General features: G+C 43.3%; 1 protein-coding gene across 3 annotated transcripts; it reads left to right on the top strand.

The window, feature by feature from the left end:
• Positions 1 to 78: 78 nt before the first annotated feature.
• Positions 79 to 7,741, top strand: LOC139413698 (double-stranded RNA-binding protein Staufen homolog 1-like). Of its 3 annotated transcripts, none has more exons than XM_071161373.1 (16): positions 79 to 281; positions 1,193 to 1,511; positions 1,587 to 1,708; positions 1,995 to 2,145; positions 2,321 to 2,477; positions 2,624 to 2,798; positions 3,135 to 3,230; positions 3,360 to 3,578; positions 3,825 to 3,968; positions 4,176 to 4,322; positions 4,489 to 4,567; positions 4,864 to 5,021; positions 5,214 to 5,381; positions 5,970 to 6,092; positions 6,386 to 6,474; positions 6,696 to 7,741. In XM_071161373.1, exons 2-16 carry the CDS (start codon positions 1,322 to 1,324, stop codon positions 6,790 to 6,792), a joined length of 2,115 nt encoding a protein of 704 aa, XP_071017474.1. In that variant the 5' UTR covers positions 79 to 281; positions 1,193 to 1,321; the 3' UTR covers positions 6,793 to 7,741. The 3 variants fall into 3 exon arrangements, with proteins under 3 accessions (XP_071017474.1, XP_071017475.1, XP_071017476.1); XM_071161374.1 differs by having other exon boundaries at positions 90 to 281; positions 2,324 to 2,477; XM_071161375.1 differs by lacking the exon at positions 1,193 to 1,511 and having other exon boundaries at positions 112 to 281.
• The last annotated feature ends 11,448 nt before the right edge of the window (positions 7,742 to 19,189 follow it).

Raw genomic sequence — 19,189 nt, 5'->3', positions numbered from 1 at the left:
CTATGAAATGTATAATGTTCATTCATTAGCTACAAAATAATCCACTTTCCAGGCAGACGTCCTCCTAGCTGAACGATGTCATTTCCCGGAAGAGACAGCCAAGATTGGGCCATTCTCTTTAGTGTTTGCCTTGTCTTGCCTTTCCCCCACCTCTTCACTAGAAACATTTTGATCCAAAATCACACGGAAACCCTACACAACTGGCGCAAAAACAAACCAATACAACACTTAAGCAACGTATCCAAATGGAATAACTAAGAACTGAACAGAAAGATAACGAGGTGAGGTTTATTAGACGACTCTTAGACGCTAGCTAAATGCTAGCCAGACATGATTTGCTGCAGGAGTTACCTAACGTTAGATGGCTAAGCTTGCAGCGTCGGATCGTTCATTTTTAAGCTCAGTGCTTCAGATGTTGCTATGCCGGATGCAAACGTGTCATTGCAAATTATAACTATACTGTAGTTGTGTTTTCAAAGCACATTTAAAATTCAAATACAAACGCCATGAGTGTGAAATGTATTAATTAGATAACTTAGCTAACTTACATATCTAGCTTAATATTAGGCTAGGTTCGATAGCTATCTACCGGTACTTATAACAAGCGTGCAACCACCTGCATTTGTCTAGACAACCATAATTAATCAATGACCGTTTTGTAAAAAATACATTATAGTAGTTGGGTACTAACGTTAGTAGGTAAGTTATGTGACATGAAACGAAGTTAGCCAGCTTGCTAGACAGTTAACGTTAGTTAGCTAAGTTGTAGCTAGCGGAACACGCCTTACAAAGAACCTTCAAACGACAGTTTCCAACTGGAATTCCAAACTTGGTGTGTTCTCTCACCAAGTTTGGTATTAACTTATACTGACTATGTTAGCCATATTGCAGGGAAATAATTGTCGTTTGAATGTTCTCTGTATTGGATGCATTGCAATCCATTCATGTTTTATGTCTAATGCAAAATCACAGAACCCTTATAACCATTTCATGCATGGGTGTTGTCAGGTGTTGCAACGTATTAATTGCTTATCACTGCTGGCCTGGATCAACAAAGGCCCCTGAAAGCCAGTTGTGCAAGGCACTGACAGTGGGCTTTGTTGTAGTGATGCGAATGTGGCATCTCAAAATGCAGTTAACAAGCTACCCCAAAACAAACACTATACCATTCTCTTTGTTACCCTCTTTTCAGGGAGAGCTTTGCAGTCACTCCTCTCAAAATCCAATAAACCCTAAACGTCTATCGCTGCTGCACTGAAAAGCACCCACCTCAACTCAACCTGAGCTAACCGCCTGACTCACCTAAACCCAACCAGCCAGTATGTTCCAGTGTCCGGGTAACCCTATGTCCAGCGCTGCTGCCAGCCCCATGCAGCAGCTGTCTCAGCCCCAGCCAGGGTACAGCATCCCCTGTGCCTCAAGTCCCCTGCCCTCTGAGAGCGCCAGTCACCCTCTCCGGAGCTCAGCCCTGCCCTTGGGCTCAGCCACTCCCTTCAGCCCCACCTCCACAGGTGTGTGAGTGTGTGTCAAAGCTGTCTGTGTGTCTCTCTCAATGGGCTTATCTGTTTTTGTTTGTTTGTTTTTAGTATCTAACATGGCAAACCCTAAAGAGAAGACCCCCATGTGTCTGGTGAATGAGTTAGCCCGTTTCAATAAGATCCAGCCTGAGTATAAGCTGCTCTGTGAGCAAGGACCAGCTCACTCCAAGGTAACTCAACAACCCAGCCACTGGTACTCACTAGCAAACTTAGGTTGTGTTTATAAGGATACACTCACTGTAGCAAAAGGTTTTGCAACTGAAAATAAAAACAAATGTTTCTTGTTGAACAAGTTCAGATAGTGCCATACCATTTCTGGCCTTTTGTGACAACTGAACACAAGCCTGGAAAGATCAGTCATCAGTGTGCTTTTTATGTCTACCTTCCTGCTCTTTAATACTTATAACAGAGATTTATCCCTATCTACTTCTCTCTTCTGTTTCCTTACTCTCCCAGATCTTTTCAGTGAGGTTATCGCTAGGGGATCAGCACTGGGAGGCAGAGGGGACCAGCATAAAGAAGGCCCAGCACTCTGCAGCTGCCACAGCCTTGGCCCAGACCACAATGCCCAAACCTAGCATGAGGAACAATACCCGCAACAACACAGGTCATCACGTTGCTCAGTCTCATGATAGGGAAACATTGATAGTCAGTGGCATTAAGTAGTCTACATTAATTAGGGTTTGAGTTTGATCACTAGGTGTATTAAAGTTTTGGTGCCTATTGTTCTTTAATGTGTTCTGTTTGTGTTTTCGGTTTCATCTGTGTGTGTACTACCACAGTAGACTGCATGACGCAAACGGTGGAGCTGAATTCCCTCTGTATGAAGTTAGGGATGAAGCCTATGTACAAGCCTATAGACCCTTACCCCGGGATGAGACCACCCAGCTTTAACTACAACATCAGGGCACCGGGGCCTTACCAACGCTCCATGCAACAGTACGTCCATTTGTTTTTCTGGGGGGGGTATTCATTGTAAAACTTCAATTAATACCCCAGGCGTTTATTGGAGGCCAGCATAATTAGATAAGTCAGTCAGTAAAAGCTATACCTGAGCGTCTCCTGTCTTCTCGGTGTGTGGTCAGGTACTACTACCCGTTTCCCCCAGTGGGGCCGGTGCTGTACCACATGGAGCTGAACATCGGGGGCCAGCAGTTCCACGGGAAGGGGCGTACGCGGCAGCTCGCCAAACACGACGCCGCCTCCAAGGCCCTGAAGACTCTGCAGAAGGAGCCCATACTGCTGCAGCAGCTGCCTGAGGTCAGAACTGCCTGTGGTCAGAACTGCCTGGGGTCAGAACTGGGGAGAAAACACTAGGGTTGGAACAGTCCCTGCTTATTTATTTCTGTTTCTGGGAATACTCCAACTAGAATTCCTGGAAAAAGTTGGATGAAAGTTTGGGAACATTTCTGGTATTTTGCCCAAGGGGCAACACCAGCTACATGGATCACTACACCGGTCTGCTTCACAACGTGAAGGGCACATATTTGACTCAATTCTGCCACACAGAGCAATTCCGCTGCATCTTATAGCCACTCTGCTGCAACATACACAGCTGTCAGATAGTTTGTGTCAAAACATTCTATTTCATTTCAGATGAATGGAGAAGATACTGAAGAGAACCTCAACAAATCAGAAATCAGCCAGGTGTTTGAGATCGCACTGAAGAGGAACATGCCTGTCAACTTTGAGGTAGGCTTTGGTCCTGCATTTGCTCAACTAACAGTCCAGTTATATAGTGGAACTAATTATGTTCTCTCCCCTGAGGATATACCTTTCCAAGTCTTTTTGGAATTGTCTTTCCCTTACCTCTTCCCACAGGTTCTGAAGGAGGCAGGTCCTCCCCACATGAAGAGCTTCATGGTGCGTGTGGCGGTGGGGGAGTTCTGTGGAGAAGGCGAGGGCAAGAGTAAGAAGATCGCTAAGAAGCTGGCAGCTACAGCCGTGCTGGAGGAACTGAGGAGACTGCCCCAGCTGATCCCCTGCGTGGAAAAGCTGCAGCCAGCACGCATCAAGAAGAAGACCAAGTCCATCATTAAGGTGAGAGGACCAGGGGGATGAGGTCAGGGAGAATAGAGGGCAGATGGGAAATTTGCTTCCTAGCTGGCAGTGAATACAAGTACTGTACATTATAAAAAAAGAACAAGGGCTTCTAAGAAAGCCATTGGTAATTCTTAAAGGCAACAGAAGGGAGAGGGGAGGGGTGATGGGGAAAGCTTTTGCATGGTTGGATTTTTTTTTATAGGAATGTTTGATCTTGTGCTTGTTCTCTCCGTCCCCCTACAGCTGCAGACCAGTCCAGAATATGGCCAGGGCATGAACCCCATCAGCAGACTGGCTCAGATCCAGCAGGCTAAGAAAGAGAAGGAACCAGAGTACAACATGCTGACAGAGAGGGGGCTGCCCAGACGCAGGGAGTTTGTTATGCAGGTGAGACAGGGGGCCCTGGAACATAGCCTGCTCTTGGCCTAGGGCACTTGTGTAGGTCTGAGGGGATTGGACAATACAATATAACACCTAGCCTATCAGAGGGAAATGTGGAGCTTGCGCCATAGTGTGTATGCCTATCTAGGCTAGTTCTCTCATCTCACTAGTGTCTATGGTTCTCTCATTCTGATCCGTGGTTGTGGTCACCAGGTGACGGTGTGTGGTCAGTGTGCGGAGGGCTTGGGCCCCAGTAAGAAGGTAGCGAAGAAGAACGCAGCAGAGAAGATGCTGGAGCTTCTAGGTTTCAAAGTGCCTCAGCCGCAGCCCCACAAACCTGCGCTCAAAACGGACGAAAAGGTACAGTAGGTCCCCAAGAGCCACCAGAGGCATCCCATCCAGACCACTGGTTTAGTTAGACTCCACTCATGTGCTTATCTATCAGGTAGTACATAGCAAAGATAGTTTGTATTGACTTGAATGATCATTGAGCCGTGTATTCTTTCTGTTGATCATGTGACCCAAGGTTCCACTGAAGAAAAATGGAGATGGGAGGAAAGTGACCTTCTTTGAGCCAGGCTCTGTGGAAGAGAGCCAGTCGCTGGGTGAGTGGTTCAGGCGCAGGGTTGAAACTACACATATTTTGATATGTACTGTTTTATGCAGTACACTTTGTTTGGATTTGGTATGAGACATTTGACTTACTCGACTTAAACCCTTTTGTCTCTTTTGGGGAGCAGAGGTAATCCACAAACTTCCCCCAGAGTGTTATGCGGAATGACTGATTTAGTATTTTGGAAAGTGGGATACTTTTACGTTACATGGGTGCTTCATTCCGTGTTCTCCTTCCTTCCTGTTTTACATGATTATGTCTCTGGCGACTCCCCCCATCATCTCTCAGGTTCCAAGGAGGAGGACTACCGCCTGCCCTTCCTCAGCCACCAGCAGCTCCCAGCAGGCATTCTGCTCATGGTGCCCGAGGTGGCCCAGGCTGTAGGGGCCAGCCCTAGCCAGGGGCACCAGAACAAGGACTACGGTCCCCGGGCCAACCCTGCCAAGGTGTGTCCCTTTGTTTTAGTGGAATTAGCCATGGTATTATTTTAGCTCTGCTATCTTTAACCTCACAGTTTGTATGTTTATTTTAGTCCTGTGATGTTCTCTTTTACTACTTCAATATTTTGTTGTAAAGGTGTCTTTGATTAGCAAGATGAGCACTATGCAAATAAACAGTATTGTTATTATTATATTAAGGCCACCTTGACGGCCATCATCGCCAATGAGCTGCTGTACGCTGGTGCCTCCCTGACCGCCGAGACCATTCTGAAGAGCCAGAACAGTGTGGGTCATCTAGTACCCCATGGACCCCTGACCAGACCCTCTGAACTACTCAGCTACCTGGCCAATGTACAGGGACTGCAGGTACACACATACACACACACAAACACCTACCCCATGGGTTCCTGACCAGACCCTCTGAACTGCTCAGCTACTTGGCCTAATGTACAGGGACTACAGGTAGTCATAGACACAATGGTGTGTGTGCATGTGTATGCACACAAACAAATACACACACACACACAATTAAACTTTTTATTAGTGCAGTGGTATTCAAACTTTTTCAGTGGGGACTTCATTTTTTTCCCGCCAGAATATCTGGGGACATAATATTTTCTCAGACAAATTTCTGGCTACTCCACCCCACCCCAGCTATAAAATCAGTAAATTCATCCATTTTTACATCAACAAATAACCTTCAATTCATTACATTTTCATCTCTTATCCAAATGATAAGAAACTGATAAATATATTTACTCAATATTATTACATTGTAATAAATTATCTTTCTCAAATTTTTGCATGTTGTCCCATACAATCTCAACCTTTTTGTTGTTGTTGGGCGACCCCACTGCAGTTCTTGGGGTCGCGACCCCAATTTTGAAACAACTATATTAATGTTTTGTGGAGTGTTAATGTTAGTATTAATATCCTCTGTTGCTTTTCTTGCAGGTAGAATACAAAGACTTCCCCAAAAACAACAAGAATGAATTTGTATCGCTGATCAACTGCTCCTCCCAGCCCCCCCTCATCAGCCACGGCATTGGCAAGGACGTGGAGTCCTGTCACGACATGGTTAGACTCGCACACAACCACACTGAAGGAGCTTTAGTGTTTAGACCAGGATCTTGTTCATTAGGGCACACTGTAGCAAAAAAAATCTGGTCTCCCAAGAGGCGTAGCGGTCTAAGGCACTGCATTGCTAAGAAAACAAGTATATTGGACATGTTCACAAAGTTCCTCCCTGTTACACATGCCCCCCCTGAACACGACCCTGATGCTCTAAATCAGACATATACAGGCACAAGCAATAGGGAAATTATGATCTAGACTACATCAAATATTCCACATCCTCCCTCTGTCTACAGGCTGCCTTGAATATCCTGAAGATTCTGTCAGAGCTGGACCAGCACCAGCAGCAGACCAATGACAGGGCAGGGAACACACCACTCTCTGGGTAAGACCATGCATCTAATAGGTCAGATGAGGACCAATAAGAGAACACTATTATTGAGGTTGAATAATAATAATAGTTTAATATATTTGTCTTATTTTCTAGGGTTGCAAAACTCCGAAAACATTCCAAACGCTATTCAGAAATCCTAGTTTCTCTTCAACCTGAGAACTAGGTCCGTATGACTTGGTAACACTTGTCTGTCTTGTGTTGGGTTTCTGTAGGTGTGGTAAACAGGACATGGAGGGCAGTGACTCTCTCCTCATCAAACAGGCTAACTCAAGCACCTTGGGACAACAGACTCTGGATGGCACTGTCTAGACAGACGCACACCATTGGTTGTTTGAAAGAAGCACTAAAAGAAAACTAACACTGTTCTGATAGGCTGTTTTAGATTTCTACAGGAAGCTGAGGGCAACCATCACTAGTGTTCATATTGTATGAAATGTTCAGTTAAACAAGATTGATAGAAGAAAAATGACATTTATTTCCTCCTCCTTGATTTTGTTTAATTGTGCACATTATTCATTATTTTTTTGTTGCTTTATAGAAACAAATGTGCATCATAGCCAATATATATATGTTGAGATAAGATGGAATAATGTTAATATGATAACTGTGAAAATCAACTTTTGAGAAGAAGCGTTTTGTCTATTTTTCCCTTTTTTTATGTTAATGAGATCTTTCTCTTATTTTTAAATGTTGTTTAAGTCTTCAATGACCCTGGAATTATTGGAGGGTTGTTAACAGACCTGGGTTAAAAAAAACAAATGAAATCTTTCAAATACGCGGAGAGTTTGCTTTATGAGTGCCAGATGGGCGGAGTTTGCCGTTTTGCCTCAGCTTGCCTGGAGAAATGGAATAATCAAACCCAGCTAAAGTATTTGAAATGATTTAAAATAGCTTTTTAACCCAGGTCTGGTTGTTACAATAGTGTTTACTTGTGAAGTATGGGACCCCATAGAAGGATAGGATGCAGCTAGCGAACCACTGTTGATTTTCCTAGAGTGCTTTATAACAACAACCACCGCAAGTGAACAGTGTTTATCTACATTACCATGTAGAGCTGCGAAGGTTTTGTGACTAAGTATAGCGTGTGTGATGTCCTGTGATTTTGTCTGTCCCCACTGTCAGAGGCGTCGGGGCAGTATAAGTCTGTGTTGCGTACGGTCCTAGCACGATATCCCCCCTCTCTCCCCTTGTCAAACCACCTCTCTGCTCCCCATGAAATGTAAGTAAAACTTATGCTATCACGCACAAAACAAAACCATCAGAGTTGTATATTTGTTCTTACTGTATGTGCCCTCATGTTCCAAGACAAAATGGTAGATGATAAAGGTAGGTACATTTGGGGGTACGTTTTGGACTGGACGTGAAGTGCAAGCCTAAACTAGTCTCTCAACAGGCGTGTTTCTGCCAAAGCGAGTCTAGCCCTACACAGATGTGATATCAATGAGTGAACAACCAACCAGTTACACCGTAGCTTTACTTTGACAACAGTGGATGTTTTTAACCACATATCAACACAGTTTAGTATAATAAGTCAAACAAATGGCTGACACATTATTGACCTGTCAGAAACACATGGTACAACCATCCTGTCCTGCAAGACTTAATTTCTGGCCAATGACTATTACTGGCATTCCATCACATGCAATCAGGACCACTTCTGGTGCTCAGTGTCACACACAACCATTTCACACTATCTTGCCAAACTGAACCTTACTGTGCTAGCTCAGGTTTTTTGTTTTACATTGTCCTCTCCATCGTAGTTCCAGCACAACTTGGGTTTCTTAAAGCGAGCTGAACAGGACCTAGGGTGCCAGCCTGACTTTAAACCAATCGAGGGGCATGTTTGGTTGGCCATGGCCTTCTCAAATCAGCTTGGTAATAAGTGTAACAAAGGCAGGCTGACCTTAGACTGGAAAACATTAAGCAGTAAGAGTAGTACAGTTGGGATTAGTCATTGGTCATTTTATTTCCCCATATAGTTTTTTTTTATCCATTCAGACCTGGTTTCCCTGACAGATTAAACCAACTGGAATAAAAAAACATGGTCAACGTATCATTATAGTCCAAGACTAGGCTTATGTGTCTGGAAAATCCACCCGTAGATTTTATCTGTAGAGACTAAGTCTACAGGGAGAGTTAGTTATCTGCGATCAGGGTAGGTTCTCCATTGGTCAGCTCCACTTGCTCTCAATGAAAGGCTATGTGCACTTGTCTGACCCCATGAATTGATGTCACCACGGAGGACTCCCACGGCAACAGCCTGCAGGAAGAGGAAGAAGGGTGCAGTTACACAGGTTAAACCTGGCTGTATCGTACAAACACACACACATACACATATATATATATATACACACACACACACACACACACACATATATATACACATATATATATATACACACACACACACACAGTGGCTTGCGAAAGTATTCACCCCAAAGGGCTGTGGTTTGGGGGGGTTTGTGTCATTTGATTTACAAAACATGCTTTGCAGATGCAAAATATTTTCTATTGTGAAACATACAAGAAAATCTAACATGAGCGTGCATAACTATTCACGGTTTTAATGGTGCTCCATGGGATGTTCAAAGTTTCAGATTTTTAATCTTTATTTAACTAGGCAAGTCAGTTAAGAACAAATTCTTACTTTCAATTATGGCCCGTTCAGGGGCAGAATGACAGATTTGTACCTTGTCAGGTCGAGGATTTGAACTTGCAACCTTCCGGTTACTAGTCCAGCACTCTAACCACTAACCGCCCAAATTATATAACCCAACCCTGATCTGTACTTCTCCACAACTTTGTCCCTGACCTGTTTGGAGCTCTCCTCCAAACAGGAGCGGCAGCTTGCTTGGTGGTGTTGCAGACTCTGGGGCCTTTTAGAACAGGTGTATTTATACAGAGATCATGTGACACTTAGATTGCACACAGGTGGACTTTATTTAACTAATTATGTGACTTCTGAAGCTAATTGGTTGCACCAGATATTATTTAGGGGCTTCATAGCAAAGGTGCACGCACCACTTTTCCGTTTTTTTATTTAGTTTCCCTTCACCAATTTGGACTTTTTTTGTGTATGTCCACTACATTAAATCCAAATAAAGATCAATTTAAATGACAGTTTGTAATGCTACAAAATAGGATAAATGCCAATTGTGGTGAATACTTTTGCAAGGCACTGTATACATTTATTCTAGTTCTGAGGTTTCACCAGCCATCATGCCTCAGGCCTGTGTGTTCTGATGAATGCCTGTGTCTGTATTGCCTCTGTATAGGTCATATGCGGCAGTTGACAAATGGTCCGACCAACTGATGGACCACCTACACAACCTGGGTCTCAACACTACATCAGCCTGGGAGAACAGGACGGCGTGGAGAGACCGATGTCGAGGTGCTCCGCACCTTTCCAATGAAAGGCGAAGGCGAGTGAGTGGGTGATCATTACATTTTTTTTTCAATCAATGTGTGTACTCGCGCTCAAGAGATGACAGGCACGTAGGTGAGGCGTGGAATGCAGACCGGGGCTGGTCTTATTGGGATGGCGTTCATGGCCTTCTCCAAACTGTACTCAGGCTCCAGTGATGCAAGGGACAGTTCTACCTCATTCCTGAGGGGGGCAGCAGATTGAAAAGTTTCACAACATCCCACTGTTTTTAACTGCACAACTACAAGGGACATTCTGATACATACTGTAGTAAGCCTATATTATATATCATATTATAAACCACAGTGTATGATTGTTTGAAGTAGGCTTACAGCTGCAATATCAGTCTGTGATTGACCTACAACAAAGTTTCCCTTAGTCCCTCTTTAGTGTCCCCACTCTGCAGCTGTAGTCTCTCTCATCTGATCTTGCACCTGTCGAACATGTGTCATGACGTTGACCTGAGGGTAGGTTTATGACAGTCATAAATACCTCTTCCCCCCCTTTTTCCTCTCTCTATCCTACTGATGTTACATTTGCAAACCCCTTGGTTAACATAGAGATTCTGGGAACATCAGACGGTGGGGGAAATGAACTATATTCTGGTAATCCGACCAATTGAACATATGCGGTGGTACTTAATGAATATGATGTCAGTTCGGTTGTCATCTGAGACATTCTCATCAATGATAAGATGACATAAACTCTACAGTGGAAAGTCTACACATCAGAGTTATCGGATTCACATGGAATTGTTGTTCAATTTAAATGTTTGAATATGAAATTATTTGTGATGGGATGAAATGTGATTTAGCTTCTAAAATGTGAGAATTGGGTTTTTATAAGGTTATTGCTCTGCTCAATCAGTGGCCCGCCCCTGTGAAGGGATATGGGTTATAAAACTTTTCAAACACGCCCTTCTCTCCCTTCCTTTAAAAAGCCTTGACGACAATATAACCTCCTGTTCCGAGGTTGTGAGGACAGTCCGATGTCAGAATGGTTCCGATAATAACTACAGAACGAAGCCAACATGAGCGTGAGCTTTGGTTGCGAATGGTATGAACTTTGAACTCTTATTCACTGCAGAAGTTATACCTCCTAGCCGTTGAGTTAGCAACAACGGCTGCAAACGAGGGTTAAAGGGGGGTTCAATTGACCACCAGAGACATTCTTCAAAGGACTCGGTTTGGCAACATGGCCTTCCATCTACCACCAATCTACTGATGCGCAGCTCAGAGTAAATATTTATTGCATTTTCCTTTTCCAAATGGGAGGTAATTTAGAATGCATAAGATACTGTATTTACGATAGCACAGCTTCTTTCTTTGTTACTCAGTCTTCCCGCTCTTTCACTCAAACCCAGCCCCTTTTCTTTTGTGTAACCAGCTGTCATATCTGTTACACTCGCTAGGGACGTTTTCCTTTCCTTGATTAATTATGTGTATGTGTAATTCTGTGTGATTAGTTAGGTATTTAGTAAATAAATAATTAAACCCAATTTTGTATTGCTGATTCAACTTGTTAGCCAGGGTTCGTGAAGATAACCAAGAATGTACAACTTTCCGATGAGACTGAATTAAGGTGACAATTAATATTGACTGCTATTGATGTAAAATATTACTAGGTCTTTAAGAGTTTATTCAGAAGATAACAGCTCTATAAATATTATTTTGTGGTGCCTCAACTCTCGGTAATTACATTTACATGATTAGCTCAATCAGGTAATATTAATTACGGAGAAATTATTTAATAGAATAGCATGTCATATCACTTAATCCGGCCTGGATAAAATTGAAAAGCAGATTACATAATATACCAAGTTTATTGTACACATTTTTGGAGTGATAGAGACAAGCATTATTGGGTGTGTGTGCTGAGGATTCCCCGCCTCCGTGTTGTTCTCTGACGTAGTCAGTGGGTACCGTAAGCAAATACATTTCTGTATGAGGGCTGATAAAGCTAATTTTAGAAATCTGAGAAATAGAGTGTTTGGCCAAACGCAGGGCTATTTCTGCTGGCGCGTTTCAGACGCGGGTAGGCTCGGTCATTATTCATTTCTCGAGCGAGGACAAAGAGCCAGCCAATTGAAATTCAGGAGATATAAGCTTGACCAGCGATATATATCTCTGTCTCTCTCGCGCTTCCTCATGAGTAGACCACGGTGCATTTCGTTGTTTGCCGCGTGTTCCAGTTAAAACATCGTCAAAAAACGCCGAAAAGTGTTTGAACATAATACGTTATAAGTAAAACCTTTCCCTTGCCTAAGGAATCCTATGTGCTGCATTTTCAGGCACAGGGGAGGGTTTAGCTTGGATGAGATGCTAAAGCTAACAAGGGAAATAGCTATTTTCCTTTCCTTGTGCCACATTGAAATTCCTCCGCCCCGGGTAGTTCCGTTTGATTTCACCGTGTGAAATCATTGACCGCTGACTTGTGCCCTACTATATTCGTTCATTAAGAATTATTCAGGTCACACTCAAGTCGTTACTTGTGATATCCAGACAGATATCAATGTCTTATCCAATTGACCTAATAAGTGTAAATCTGGAAATGTACATTCTGAAATAGATATTTTAAATAATATCCAAATTGATGAGTTTTCTAAATAAGACATTGTAAACTTTTTCCAAACTAACCTAGATGAAGCAACTTCTCAGGTTAATTAAAGTGTAGTACCTAGATAGCCTACCCATGTAGGATTAATCATTGGAAATTATTAATTAATTCAATTTGCTTTTTCAAATTCATTCACGTCCAACTTCCACATTACTGGTATGGTACTGATGGTTCGTCAACATCTATAAATATATTAAACTTGTCTTTGCTGCTTCCAATGAATTCCAAACCCAAACTTTGAAAAAAAAAAATAGGAACATTTTTCCTCTAAATTTTTCTAATGTGCAAGCTATCAAAGGAGGTGGTCACCACTCCTCCGCTAATTAGTGAATCTCCACCCATAAAATAATTGATCTCTGACCTCAGCAGCGATATCAACCCTAATTATGCCATTAGCAAAAAAACAGCCGAAATTGCGAACGCTCTCCAAAATCAACCATCAATCACAGGCTTTGTGACGGTTCTCCCCACTTTTGCACTGATGTATCGCCATAAAAATGTGGCATCAGTCCAATACCACAGTGCACAGCTGAAGAACGTGCCAGACATGGCTAACATGAGGGGACAGGTGGAGAGAACTGAGCAACTATTGACAAAAGCAGGAAATGAAAACATTCTGCTAGTCGAGGAACTGCGTTTGAAATCTGAACAATTAAAATAATTGCAAATACTTATGACGATGAACGAGCACAAACTCTCCAACAAAATCGTTGTCTCCAGGAACAACTCGATTTAGCCAAGACTAAATACGAGGTAGTCCACTCCAAACTAGATAAATATGTTGAGTTATCTACAAACAGGAGCGCGCAATTTGATAACATGCAGGCAGTTTTGTTGAACGTTACTCAGAGTAACACGGTTCTACTCAAAATTCTGCAGACCAAAGAAAATCAATTAGTGAACACAATGACAAAGTTGGATGACAAATCAGCAGAACTCATTGAAGTCGCTGACCAAATGAATGATAAGAGAACTCGGGTGATGAAGATGGAAATCTTGATTTCTAAGCAAGCGGAAGAAATCTCATCACTGAATCTCTCCCTCCGTACTCAAGACCTCTATCTGCACACCATGACAGATAGGTTTGAGACCGAAAGGAGCAAGAGCGGCTCACGTGTCCAAAATCAGTACTCTAAGCGCTCAAGTGGACTCTGCAATGCAGCAGAATACCACCCTTAGGTACCATCTGGAGGAAATCCAGAATGGTCACGCTCCACAGCGTGACTACCTATCCAAGCAACCGGAGCCCTGCACTCAAAGGAGTGAAGATGATAGGTTTCAGACATTGCCTCCATTAAGTGTCCCTCAGTCTTCTCCTCTTGGCCATTCAGCACTGAGTAATATGGCGCCTCTTGGCCAACATAGCCAAAGCTTGGCTTCTCCTCTTGGCCTTTCGGCACTGAGTAATATGGCGCCTCTTGGCCAACATAGCCAAAGCTTGGCCTCTCCTCTTGGCCTTTCGGCCCCATTTTCCCCACAGGATGAAGCCAACCCTCTCTGCCCGCTTGACGCGGAATACCTTGACAAACTCGTCAAGAATTTCACCACCTTTAACCCTGTTCCAGGTCAGCCAAATGATACTGAGACGTTCCTAGCTGACATAGAGGACGCGTTGGATGGCTACCCGAACGCTACGGGTTCTGACAGGGTTTACCTGTTGAAGCGAATGTCGAACAGACACGTGACAAGGTTCATTCGTCTACAACAGCAACACGTGCTAAATGACTACGCTAAACTTGCCACAGCTTTGAAATTAGAAATCAGTGGTTCTGCGACTCGCAAACACGATAGCTCACTGGCTAACACGGTCAAACAAGCTCGGAACGAACACCCACAAGCTTACTATCATAGGCTTCGTTCAGCTTACTTTGGCCTACTCACTGAAACAGCCATGAAAGACCTGTTACCATTTGAACAAATGTTCCTGTCGAACATGTATCCTACCTTCATTACCTACTTGGGCCCTGCCGCCCACCTTGAGTTGTCTATCTTACAACTCAGAGAGCATGCAAGCACAGCTTTTGAGGCATCAAAAGCTCGCAACGCTAAGAGCCCTGACCACCGGGTTTGAAGTTTGACCAGGAGCACTCACTCCAGTTAGAGGGTGCATTATCAGGTATTGGAGCGTTAAGACATGACGCACAGCAACAGTTTCTACCACGAAACCATGATTCCAATAACCTCCCCTGTCTAAATAACTGTAAAGTACGTCGCCATCAAAACGACTACCGCTACAATCGACCTGTTCACTACGTTCCTGCACCCAACCCACACAAAGTGTCAGAGCACAAGGGTAACAAAGGGTTGAAGGATGATCAAAACGTAGACCAATGTTCTCCAGAAGTTCCACTACGTGAAGAACTAAATGAAGAAACATTTGAGAAAAGGGTAAAAGATAAGTCACAAGGACTAGACAGGGAATTACCGGACACCAGGTCCGCAGGAATTAACACCCATAACAAGGACGTTAAAATTAAAATCTCTCCCGCTCTCACTCGAGACCCTATCCAGGGCCCACTTGGTCAAGAAACAGGCCCACAGGCTTTGCCTATAGACTCTGATACAAAGGTTGCGAAGAAAAAGGCTTCATTAAAGCCAAGCCCACTCAAAATCGGAAAAGTCGATCTGCTTCCACCTTGAACAGAATTGACACATCACGTTGTTGCGAACGACCACTCCACTTTGTGGGGAATATGTCCATTAAACATGAATCAAAACGACCATACCTAGAAACAGTCCTGGAGGACTGCTTAACTTGTCATGTGCTAATTGATTCTGGTGCGACAATATCACTCATATCTCAAACATTGTTTGGTGATCTAAAAAGGGCTTTCAAGCCAACTAAACGTTGGTTAAAAGTGGAACGATGCAACACTACACTTCGAGGGGTCACTCAGACTACCTCGCCTCCCACATTGAGAGTCATGCTGAAACTACACTTCAAGGACGTATCGCTCGTCCACTCTGTGTATGTTACCAGCCTCAACTGTACCCCTGCTACTTGGAGCAGACTTGATGGATCGGTTACTCCCATTGATGGATTGGAAAACCAACCAGGTATGGTCACAGGCTACAGTGCCTTCTCCACCGACCACACTGTCGTCCCCTAACGCTAGCTGCAACGCAGTCATTCACGAGGGGTATCTGTAAAAATCACCCCTTGGAAAAAAGACGTTTAGAAACCTCTTTGGGCAGAATCCGATCCAAGGAGATATTACGATATCTCGACACATTCCATCAGCCAATCTGATTGACCATTCTTGTTATGATTTCGAGCCAGCTGTCTCTGTGAATGAGCAACTTCCCTCCTCCTTGCAGTTGTGCAATACGGTAGTTGAGATGAACTTGCCCTTCGGACACTTCCGCAAGCACTGCGGCCGTCTCAGCAAGAAAAACATTGATGCGCAGAGTATACACTGCTTCCGATGATACACCTTCCATCAGTCTTAAATGGAAGAAGTTTGGCACCACCAAGACTCTTCATAGCCCGGCCAAACTGAAGAATCGGGGGAGAAGGGCGTTGGTCAGGGAGGTGACCAAGAACCAGATGGTCACTCTGACAGCTCCAGAGTTCCTCTGTGGAAATGGGAGAACCTTCTAGAAAGACAACCATCTCTGCACCACTCCACCAATCAGGCCATTATGGTAGTGGCCAGACGGAAAGTGCTCCTCAGTAAAAGTCACATGGCAGCCTGCTTGGAGTTTGCCAAAAGACACCTAGGGACTCTGACCAGGAGCAACAAGATTCTCTGGTCTGATGAAAACTATCTAATTATTTGACCTGAATTCCAAGTGTTACGTCTGGAGTGAACCTGGCACCATCCCTTCGGTGAAGCGTGGTGGTGGCAGCATCATGCTGTAGTGATGTTTGTCAGCGGCAGGAACTGGGAGACTAGTCAGTATCGAGGGAAAGATGAAAGGAGCAAAGTACAGAGAGAGATCCTTGATGAAAACCTGCTCCAGAGCGCTCAGGACCTCATACTGGGGTGAAGGTTCACCTTCCAACAGGAAAACGACCCTAAGGACACAGCCAAGACAACACAGGAGTGGCTTCTGGACAAGTCTCTGAACATCTCTGGAGAGACCTGAAAATAGCTGTGCAACGACGCTCCCCATCCAATCTGACAGAGCTTGAGAGGATCTGCGGAGAAGAATGGGAGAAACTCCCCAAATGCAGGTGTGTCAAGCTTTTAGCGTCATACCCAAGAAGACTCGAGGCTGTAATCGCTGCCAAAGGTGTTTCAACAAAGTACTGATTAAAGGGTCTGAATACTTATGTAAATGTGATATTTGAGTTTGAATTTAATTTGATAAATTTGCCAAATTTTGCTTTGTCATTATGGGGTATTGTGTGTAGATTCATGAGTGGGAAAAAACGTTTCTATCCATTTTAGAATAAGGCTGTAGCATAACAGAATGTGGAAAAAGTCAACGGGTCTGAATACATTCCGTATCTCTTGGAATTTCATTGAGACCAGGGGTTTTCCCCATTTGAAAATAATCAATTGCCAACCATAGTTTGTCATGTAATTAGGCCTTCACAAGATTTTGTTTTGTGTCGAGGATAGTTTTTTAAAAATGATGTCACAAAACTTATTGTCAAATGAGGTTGGAGGAACTTGACAAAATAACATTTTTTTTTTTAAATATTGTTTTATTTTACATAAAAAATCTCTGTTGGTGAGATAAGGATGCGCAGACCAGCAGGCTGGAGTGTTTACGGACATATTCAACCTCTCACTACCCATTCCAAGTCTGTTGGCCCAACTGGCTTCAAGATGTATAAAATCGTTCCTGGACCCAAGAAAGTGAAGGTAACTGAACTATACTGAACAAAAATAGCTGATGAAACTGAGGAGTATTTATGTCTGTAATAAAGTTGTTTTGTGGGGAATAACTATTTCTGATTGACTGGTGCTGGCTTCCCAGTGGGATGGCCTATGCCCTCCCAGGAAGGCCAAGAAGATCACCAAGGACGTCAGCCACCCGAGTCACAGCCTGTTCACCAAAGGTGCACCAAAGCTGGGACTGAGAGACTGATGAACAGCTTCTATCCTTAGGCCATCAGACTGTTAAACAGCCACCACTAGATGCTTCCCGCGCACTACATACAGTCTATGCATATGCAATAGAGGTGTTACTTTTCTGTAAGCACTCGTACAGTAGGTCAAATTTATTAATAAGTGATTCGTACATGAGCCACAAGTTGGCACAAGACAGACGTTTAAGCAGCACCTTGAGGTTTCTGTCTTTGGCTGTTCTTTTTACATGTACACTCACTGTGAGCGCAGAGCTCTTTGAAGACAATACCACACACTGTGTGGAAAGAGCTCGCTACCCACCGTGGCCTCCGCCATAGCCTACAGTTCTTCATCACCAGAGAAGACTGGTATAATATCACCATTTACCTACTTCTAGGCTGCTCTACATATGTATTTGGTTTGTCATTCTATAGGTTTTCATGGAATTTCTGTGGTGATTTAAATTTAATTCATTTAGAATTTATCAGAATATATATTCCAGAAGTAGTTTTACCAGCCCCGTGCTCTGGCTGCACTACAGCCCTGAAAACACCTGCTAAAATGTGTACAAGACCAATAACATTTTATTTAAATATAATTTTATTTGAACTAATTAATTATCTAACATGAATTCAATGTCACAGGCACGCATCAAACTTACTGAACAAAGGGAAATACAAGACACACGCATGTGAATCAGGGTTATGCAATCAATGTAAAGACTAAAGGCTATTTAAGGTCATTCCTTTGCAGTGTTATGGGAGGGGAGCAGCCATAGAGAGACAATTACTACAATTACTAATTCTATTTCTATGGGAACAGCACAATGTTCTATAATTTGGGTGTGGTTGCTTCTTTGGTGGTTAGAAAAGAAAAAGGTGACACTCATTTCTACTTGGTGTTTATTTATTTCACCAATGTTTCTGCTAAAGAGCCTTCATCGGGGTGTGGTTGGATAAAAGTGAAGGATCATGTCTGAATTAAACACCTGGCTGACCAGTCAGAGAAATCATAATTAACAGACAAACCTTTGCTTACAGTCCTGGAACCAGGTCAACTTTATATTACTACTACAGAGTGGCTGGCATGGCCTGACATCTGTTGAGACTTGGAAACTGTGCAAATATCTTATCAAAGCTTCTAATTGCCCTAAGTCCAGCAATACTTTGGATCTAAGGCTCAGGCTGCCTTGTTGGCACATAGTGCTGCCTGATGGTGTGCCAGCCAGCCAAGTCCTGCCCACATAGCAGGATAGGCCCTAAAGCCTGAGTTAGCGTTTGATCATTACAGTATTGCTGCCTGTGGGGATAATCCAATCACACCGTTAACTAGCAGTCCTATGTTTCCCTTATAGCAGTTATCTTGATTTTGGTTTGATGTTGATAGTTCTTATCCTGACTCACAACATTAATACCTATTATCATACTGTATAACGCAAAATGTAAATATGAGAGTGTGTGTTTAGAATATTACCAAAAAGGCTAGTCAATATACATGTACAGTACTTGTCCGTCTTTAAATGAGGTGAGATGTGCCCTTAAAGGACCGCTGAAAAACTTACAGTATATCTGGCCCATATTCATTATGATATAAAAGGCAATGCTGGATCAGAAGTCCTACTCTGATTATTGCTGTCTATCAATAA

Source organism: Oncorhynchus clarkii, chromosome 7, assembly GCF_045791955.1.
Source record: "Oncorhynchus clarkii lewisi isolate Uvic-CL-2024 chromosome 7, UVic_Ocla_1.0, whole genome shotgun sequence".
In the NCBI taxonomy this organism is placed as follows: domain Eukaryota; kingdom Metazoa; phylum Chordata; class Actinopteri; order Salmoniformes; family Salmonidae; genus Oncorhynchus; species Oncorhynchus clarkii.
The sequence above is the reverse complement of the archived record's forward strand: the minus strand, read 5'-3'. Positions and strand labels throughout refer to the sequence as shown.

Coding starts and splice junctions, on each gene's coding strand:
- LOC139413698 (XM_071161373.1), top strand. CDS start 1,322: ATGTTCCAGTGTCCGGGTAACCCTATGTCCAGCGCTGCTGCCAGCCCC. Junction 5,022..5,213: donor CCCGGGCCAACCCTGCCAAG/GTGTGTCCCTTT, acceptor TATTATATTAAG/GCCACCTTGACGGCCATCAT. Junction 6,475..6,695: donor GGGAACACACCACTCTCTGG/GTAAGACCATGC, acceptor GGGTTTCTGTAG/GTGTGGTAAACAGGACATGG.